Below are 8,292 nucleotides of genomic sequence, written 5' to 3'. Positions count from 1 at the left end.
AAGTGCTGCCTCTTGGACAAAGTCCTGTTCCATTACGCCTACCGTGCAAGGAACTTGCTTCCATTTCCCATCATCATTACCAGACCTGAGGAGAGGGATGGCAGGATTTTGCTAATAAGCTTGGCAAAGAATCACAGGAAATGTTACTTCAGACCCTTACTTATGCTGTCTGCTAGATACTATTATTGGTGCAAACATCCCTGGAAATCAGAGTGAGAGGTACAGCACCAGTTTCCAGATAAGATAAAAGAAGTTAATAATGGGAACCACAGCTCCTGTTTGTCCTGGAAAGAACTCCCACTTACTGCCAGATAGGAATGCCAAAAATACCTCTCTTCCAAGAGGTGATTATTAAAACATCTGTGGGGTTAGCACCCTGATCATTTGAACAGATCATTTCAACTAAACGGCTCTTCCTCCTTAAGAGAGACACTACCCTAGTTTTCCCAAAGGCACAGGCAGTTCCGTGGTAACTCTGCAGTAATGAAATAATACAGCACCGAGAGCCAGATGGCAGTCATATATTCTGCTGCTTCTTATTTACGTTTGACCCAAGGAAGCGTGACAAAAAACAAAAGATGAACTGTGGCAGCACGTCTGCATCAGAACTGCACAATCCTGGTCACTCTACCTTAATGTTATTCTCACAGTTTGCTGAAAATCCTGACCAATGAAAATGGATCAGAAAGAATGGCGTATCTATGGAGTGCTATGGGACCGATTAGTCTCAAGTATGCAAATGACAGCAGGAAGCATCTAAAGTTCATCTATCCTCAAGGAGCGTTTCTCCTGCTCGCTGATTCTGAAGTGGAAAGAACCTTGTGAACCAGGAACCCCTGTGGGTCTTACCAGCCAGGGAGAGCATTTCCCTCAAGCTTCATTAAACTTTTCTCTCTGAATACCCTAACAGTTTGTAAGTATAGTAATGCTAAGGACATAAAATAGCACTTCAACTTCACTACAGTCAATTGTTGAAGTCCCACAGATTTCAATAGGGCTGGAACTTCCTCCACGGATTCTCAGGCCAGAAAAATGCCTTTTTGGTATTGTTAGCAAACGGCCGTATAATATTGCTGACTAAATCGCTGGCAATGGAATTTTACTTAAAAGATTCCCTGTCAGTACTGATCTGGGGAGATGAAAGGAGAACTTCAATGATTCTTACAGCTACAAAGGGATATGACCAACAGAATCCACGTGCAGAAAATAGATTTCTCAAAATTCACGTATGGAGGAAAAACACAACCAAAGGTTGGGTGAGTGCATGCGCATGCAAGCAGGTGGCTGTGAAGCTAGGCGTCCTCAGGAAACCTCGTAAGGACTCAACTGTCAGACACATCCACAGAAGCTAGCTCTGGAAAGATGTCTAAAAGAAAAACAAACAAGCAGACCTTAAAGAGAAAGCCCGGTGGCATGTCAGAAGCTGTGTCTCCTGCAGGCTGATCTTGAGAAGGTGCAGCCTGGATTTCTTCAGCTGGTTTCTGCTCACTTCCAACTCGGGAAGTTCCCCTGTCAGTGCCCTGAGTGCCCGTCTCTGCTGCAGCATCTTTGGACTCATTCATGATGACATCATGTTCTTCTCCTTCCCCTTCGTTGTTCGATGCTGGCTCTATTACTACTGAAGGGATGCTGCTGACCTTCTCCTAGGAAAAGAAATAAAATACAGCAAAAGCACCAAAAGAGAACTTAGTCCTTTACTTCAAGTTGAAAAACACGTTTCTTTACTTCTGCTGAAGGTGGGATTCTTACATCAGGACAGAGAACAATAATTGTGCAGAAAAGTAAAAGTTCTAAGAGCTGAGAGGAACACGAGGTGCAAAAGCAGAAGTGACCTGAACCTCTTTCAGGGCTGTCCCAGGGTCCAGGTGTGAAATCCATCCAACACCAGAGCACCTTCAGGACTGAGGGAGGTTGTTGCCAAGAGCCACGGGACACACATTACTGTACAAGACTTACTGTGGGATGTTTAAGGGAGAAACCAGAAGCAGTGGGTGGATTGAGGTGATTGGGGAGGAACAAGTGTGGGACAACAAAGGCACAGCTAACAGGATAAATGGGCTGGTTGCAGGTAAGCAGTGGATAGTTCAAATGTTATCTGGCCATGCCCTGCACCTGAGGAGTGTGGTCTGTCCTATCTTCTCATTAAGTTGCTTGCTAACTCTTCTCTGGGGTGAGGGCTGTCTCTTGTGTGTACATCAGGGTCAGACCATGGATTGGAGGGCCTGTGTGCCCATCTGCCAGCTGCATGAGAGATCCAGGTGCCAGCCACTGGAGACACTCAGCTGAGTGGACTTGAGTGACATCAGCATGTATGTAAGAATATATACATTCTCACTAGTAGATCTCTACCCTGCTCAGCCAGAGGTGAACGTGATGAGGCCTCTGGTAATGCTTGTGTTTGTGTGAGTACCCCGTGTGTCTGTCTGTGATTTCCATGGCTGTCTGTGTACGTACAAATATCGTGTCTACGTGTGCTCTGTGTGTGCACGACTGAGGATACATGCTCATCCTCACTGCTTGTTGGACCCTGGGGCGTGGAGCTGCATCAGCCTTGCCTGTGCTGGGAGCTGCTGGCTCTGCCTGGATTCCTCTACTGCTGCCCCACACAACAACAGGAGGTACCTGAGAAGCACCAACCTCCTTTTCTTCTCCCTGAGGTTTGTCACCTTCAGCAGCAGCCTCCTGTGCAGTGGGAGCAGCACCCTCACCAGCTCCTGCTGCCACCACCACGCCGTCTTCCACTGCCACGGCCCCATCCGCAGCACTCACCACCTGCAGAACAAAAGGAGAAACCTTTCAGGACATGAGCTGTGAATATCAGCAGCAGATACCCTGTGCTCTGTGATCTCCTTAGGTGCTGCCGGCCCCTGGCTTTGGTTTCATTGGGGTTTCTCCTGACCCAAGGGGGAAAGCAGCACTGCAGGCTGCCATCCTATACCTGAAGCACCATGTAGGGAACACAGGGGTAGGCTTGCACAACAAAGCTGATCAACAGGCACGAGAGGGACATTTACAAAACCTTCCTGTGAACATGCAGTAGAGTTTCAGATGGCTATTGCTAGTGTAGGAAAAATTTCTCAAGGCTCATGTGTTTTTCATTTGTCGTTACTCTGTGTTGAAAAGTTAGCGTGCATTTTATTTCAGTCATGAAAGGTGGACAGAAAAGTACCTTTCTACAGGCTGTTGTTAAATCCTTCCTCCAGCAGAGAGAATTTATCAATCACCCTAACATCTGTGTCGGTACATACTGGTATTTGCTTACAGTAATATACTTGAATTAAGTTGACTGTAGATTCATCTTAAGGCTTGATGGTGAAGGTAAATGAAACACCACATTCTGTCAGTTCAATCGACTTCGGAAAGTTTTTAACACTAAAGAGAAGCTATTTTCTAGGTACCAATGTCAAGCTAAGTTTAGCAGAAATTCAGTTAGCAGCCTGATGCTCTGTTTTCTCAGTTTGATTTTCCACCCATGAATGAGACTAATTCAGCCATCTGAGCTCAACTTGAACTACCTGCATTTGTTCATGATCATTCATCAGTCATTGTTTTTAGCTGTACCTACCCCTAGTGACTGATATTAACTGATGTGATAAATCAATTCTTCTGCAGTCCTTGAAAGCAGAAAATACTCTAGTGTTTTGCAGAAATCACTGGAGAAGTTTAAGCTTGAGCTGGAAATTCTGCTAGGGAAGGATGCTCTGTCACAAACAGAAGTAATATCAAAAGACGTGGATGAATGTTGACATCTTCTCCTGTGACTTGGAAGGCATGCAAGCCTGTCTCACAGAATATTACCAAGTTAGCAGTCTTGACCCAGGTGAGTATTCAAATAAATGGTGGATGTAAAAGCCTTGGAAGAGACCAGCATGAAAGAAGGGGAACAGAATGCACAGCAGATTGATTTTATAACATGTGCTTCATAGATTAGACTGTAGGCCAGGAAGTCTTTGAGACTCTGGACACTGCACCAAGTTGATTTTTGTGTGTGTGTGTTTTGGTTTTTTTTTTCCTTTTTAGCAACTGCCAGCTATGAATCTGTTCTTCATTTTAGGAGTGCTGTATAAAGGATTAAAGGCATGGTGTTTTTTGGAACTTACTGGTTTCTTACTAAGTTCATCATTTTCTGCTGTGGATTTGTGTATGTATGTATCACCAAGTGAGGGCACTGATGGAGACACCTGCCTGGTACCTACCTGCAGTGTTGTATGATGTGAATACTGACAGATGGAATAGCTGACTTTACCAACAACACGATGTTCAAAGCGGTTTCCAGGCTCTCTTCTCAGTTCTTTATGCATCTGTGGAATGCCGAGTTAGTGATCACGTTCATGCTCATGTTTCCAATCTCCCTGAATCTATTCTTCTGTGTTCACGTTATGTGGAAGAAGTCTTCTCCAAAACCAGAGAGCGTTGACTGGCAGGGAATATGGAGAGGTTGATGCGTGGGGACCTGCAGTGTCATGGGATTTCACTCTTGAACACCTGTGGGATCCTGAGAAACAAAGCAAGTATTTAAGTTGGGGACGGTGCAGCTTAGACCGATCTGATGAGGTACAACTTGTTTGGGGCTTGGCTTGTGCTTACCGAGCTCTGTGTAATACTATTCTGGAGAGAGAAAGTTTCTGAGCTGAGGTTCAAGCCAAAGGGGGAAGTCTCCAAATCAAACCTGACCACTCACACGAGGTACCATTTTCGATGTCAGCTGCCCCTGTGGAGGGACAGAAATGGAAATGGGTGTCCTCGCGTTCAGAACAGAAAGAAGATGCTGAGGAAGTAGAGGAAGATCCAGGCCAGGGGCCCTCCCCAAAACCACCATCACTGAGAAAGGCAATGGAAAAAACTAAGAGGCGTGGAGAGCAGAGCGAGGAGGAGGAAGTCACCGTTACCATCACTCGTCGAACTCTGAAGATGGCTGAAATCCAAGGCTCAAGAAAGGAGTTCACATGCTGCCCAACAAAGCTGTTCACCTGGTTGCTTCGGAGCTGGGACAATGGGGCCAGCAGTGTGTTTCTAGATGGTGATGCAGCTCACCAACCAGGAAGCATTGCCAGAGACTCAGCTACTGTCAGAGGGACTGGTAGATGTTTGGACCGAGTTGCCACCCTGGGATCGAGTGCTATCAGCCGTGAAGGAAAGACAGCCCTTCAAAGGGCTGATCTGAAGCCTGAGATGAAAAAGTGGAATACTGTTGAAAAAGGTATCCAGTCTTTGAGGGAAACAGCCGTGGTGGAAATGCTGTGTGAAAAGCACTGCTCACATACTTACAGACATAACATATACATATTCATTACGTTCCACAAAATTGGGCCGGAATTCTAAGAAATTATTAACATATTGTCCCACCCTCTTGAGCGTGAGTCCTACAAATGTGGTGGGGCTCTCCAGCGGTCACTGGATGACCTCACTGTGAACTCCCAGCCTCTTAAGGGGCAGTGACCCCCAAGTCCTTCTCCTCAGGGCTGCTCTCAAGATCTTCCCCCAGTCTGCATAAGTACCCTGGATGGCCCAGGATCCAAGTGCAGCGCCCTGCGCTTGGCCTTCTTGAACCTCATTAGGTCTTCATGGGCATGAACCCACTCCAGTTCTGTGAAAAGGCTGTTCTCATGATTCAGGAGACAGCTGGAGCTGGGGAATGCATGCATGGCACCTGAACTCTGACCAGCAAGGAAATCAGGACAGCAGAATGTAGACACTGCCAACTTCTACCAGTTCAAATCTACTTCAAGGCGCACTGCAAACTCTTAACTAGAAAAAGTATCACCTTAGTGTATCCAAGAAAAAGAACAGCTCTTAACAGTAAAACATCTGCTCTTTCTACTGCCACATTTGATTGATGGTAGTAAGGTACATAAAAGACCCATTGAATTCCTTCTTATTTTGCTTGGTTTTGCACTTCATCACGTGAGGAATGTGAGCAGGAGGTAGAACCACACGAGCTCTCCCTTCACCTCCACATGCTTTAGCAGGATTGTCTGCTTGCAGCTTCAGTCGATGCTGGGGCTGTTGGCGCAACCTCAGTGCTGGGGACTGACTCTCAACAGATCGCAGCGAGGGAGCTGCTCTTCTGTGCACAAAGCCCTGACCCCGAATCGGATCATCTACACATCATTTAGCACCTGGCTCCCTAAGAACATGAATTACGTAGAATGCAGTAAGTTCTTCAGCTTTACTGGGCTGCTTCATGACTGTTGTAGCCAAGACGGCCACCTGCTGCCACCTCACCTGCTAGACCCTTCAGATTGCAAGCAACAAGTTTAAGGCAGCACCTTTCCCAGCTGGCGCTCAGGGCATGTGCCAAGTTATCATCACTGTGCTTTAGGGATTTCCCAGGCCTGCTTTTTAGGCTGTGTGGTACCCCTCCTTACCGTCTGGGAAGCTGGTCATCCATCAGGGCAAGTGAGGCTGTTCCAGAGATATCCCTTAATTCCTTAAAGAATAATTAATTGGCATCATTGTCCTAGCCGGGTGGCTTATACTAGACTCCCACATTGACACCCACTTCATTTCCTTGCCCCTTAATCCAGACCCGGAGTGTCTCAGCCGTGTCACTGCCAACTATCAGCTCCGTCCTACACATAGCAACACCATTCCATCTCACCTGTCCTGCTCATCTGTCCTGGAGGACCCAGAGCCATCCATCACACACAGCACACCGGTCATAGCACCCTTCCCACCACGCCTCATTTATTCTGCTGATGATGAAGCTCTGGAGCCAAGCTAAACCTTCTAGCTCCTCTTGCTTATACCTCAAGCTGTGTATATTTCTATAGAAACACGGGAAAAGTGCTCTGGTGTGCACAGCTCCAAGTGGAGCAGCCAGCTACCTTGGCAGCACGCAGTGCCTCAAACTTTGGATGCCAATGTGAAAAACCAATAATGCATAACAACCCTGCACATGGAGATCTGTAGGGCTGCTTGTTACCCTGGGAGCTCTGTCTGCATGGCTGAGCTGCTTCCAGTTGGTGCAAAGGTGGCATGGGACAGAGGGCATTGCTTTCTGCCAGCTGGATACAGCTGCTGGCTGAACTGGCCAAGACAAAGCCCACCCTGCGCTTCCCTTGTGCACATCCACCCCGAGAATGGAAGTCCTCCTTCTCTGTGTACCCCATTCCACCACAACGAGGAAAGAAAACCATTTTGGCACCTGAAATGCTTCTGCTCCTGCAGCCTGGGCACTGCGTCACAGCTCTGCAAGGGGTCACGTCCGCAACAGAAGGACTTTCCTAAAGCAGAAGGAAAACAGGGAAATTCAGGAAGAGAGCAAAAAGAAGTAGTTTTCTAACTCTTGATGCAACTACACATGGTGTGTGCCCAACATCAGGGGGCACTCAGCAATTAAAATGATTTTGCAGAGGGAAAGGAGAGAGGGAAAACCGTCCTCTCAATGCTGCAAGGCCCTGAGGAGATGAGAAAACCAGACAAAACTGCAAAACAGAGAACAGTTTTTCAGGGGGACCCTAAAGGGAATGGGGAGACATATGACAGATGCAGTGGGACAGGACTTAACTGGATGCAGTTTAAAAACAAATCGCCCCAGCTCTTGCTTGGGCTGTTGCCCTTTGCCACTAGGCAGCCTGGGGATCCCAAACCTCCCAGCTGCTGGCTTTCCACCATACATCCTTCTTGGAGCCAAGCACGCCTTTCCCAGCAGCAAGCAGCAGGCTGGAATGAGCACCGAAAACAAAACCTCCTTGCACCTTTCCCCCCAGTCCCTCTTTCTGACCCCCAGGGTCACATCTCCCCCCGATTGCCCTCAACACTGGCCTTTAGAGCCCCCCCACTCCACTTCCCCCATTTCTTTTCGACACCCCCTCCCCACATACATAGTTCTCCATTTTCACCCCCAGGGTCCCTTCCTCACCCCCACCTCATCCCTCCCCTCCTTATTCCCCATTCTGATCCTCACCCCCCTTCCCATTACCCCCCTCAGTTCCTCTTTCCTCAGATCAGATGTCCACAACATAGACACCTCCCTGTGAGGTACCTCACTGATGCTAATTAGTGAGCCACTAATGCCCACATGTGGAGATTAAGGACAGCAAGGAGCTGTTCAGATGCAAATATCTGGTGAAATGTAGGATGTTGCTCCCAGAGCGGGGAAGGACATTGCTTTGTCCAACAACACCTGCACTGACAGCAGATACCCACATCTGGGACAACTGAAACTGTCCCTGCTGTGCAGCATGAGGGCAGCCTATAAAGGGATTTAGCCAAACAAATGGAGTTGTGTGCCACAGGAGCATGACTAAGCTTAGTTCTTTCTCTTCTGCTTCATCACCTGTATTTTCT

At 47.5% G+C, this 8,292-nt stretch overlaps 1 protein-coding gene across 5 annotated transcripts in view; it reads right to left on the bottom strand.

Moving 5' to 3' along the window:
• The window catches only part of LOC104910496 (amphiphysin-like), a 25,803-nt gene that overhangs the window by 8,504 nt on the left and 9,007 nt on the right, over positions 1-8,292 (bottom strand). For 2 of the 5 annotated variants that reach the window (XR_004159423.1, XR_004159424.1), the window contains exons 2-3: positions 7,148-7,226; positions 4,588-4,711 (exon numbers count right to left, since the gene is read on the bottom strand). Coding sequence is in view for 2 of the 5 variants with exons in the window: in XM_031552994.1 (XP_031408854.1) it covers positions 2,638-2,772; positions 4,197-4,301 (240 nt within the window). In the remaining 3 variants the exon portion in view is untranslated. Of the gene's footprint in view, positions 1-2,637; positions 2,773-4,196; positions 4,486-4,587; positions 4,952-7,147; positions 7,227-8,292 lie in introns of those variants that run through there. The other 3 variants (XR_004159428.1, XM_031552994.1, XM_031552993.1) reach the window with 3 other exon arrangements.

The sequence above is a fragment of the Meleagris gallopavo genome, chromosome 4, assembly GCF_000146605.3.
Source record: "Meleagris gallopavo isolate NT-WF06-2002-E0010 breed Aviagen turkey brand Nicholas breeding stock chromosome 4, Turkey_5.1, whole genome shotgun sequence".
Taxonomy (NCBI): Eukaryota; Metazoa; Chordata; class Aves; order Galliformes; family Phasianidae; genus Meleagris; species Meleagris gallopavo.
This window is presented reverse-complemented; position numbering and strand designations above follow the sequence as displayed.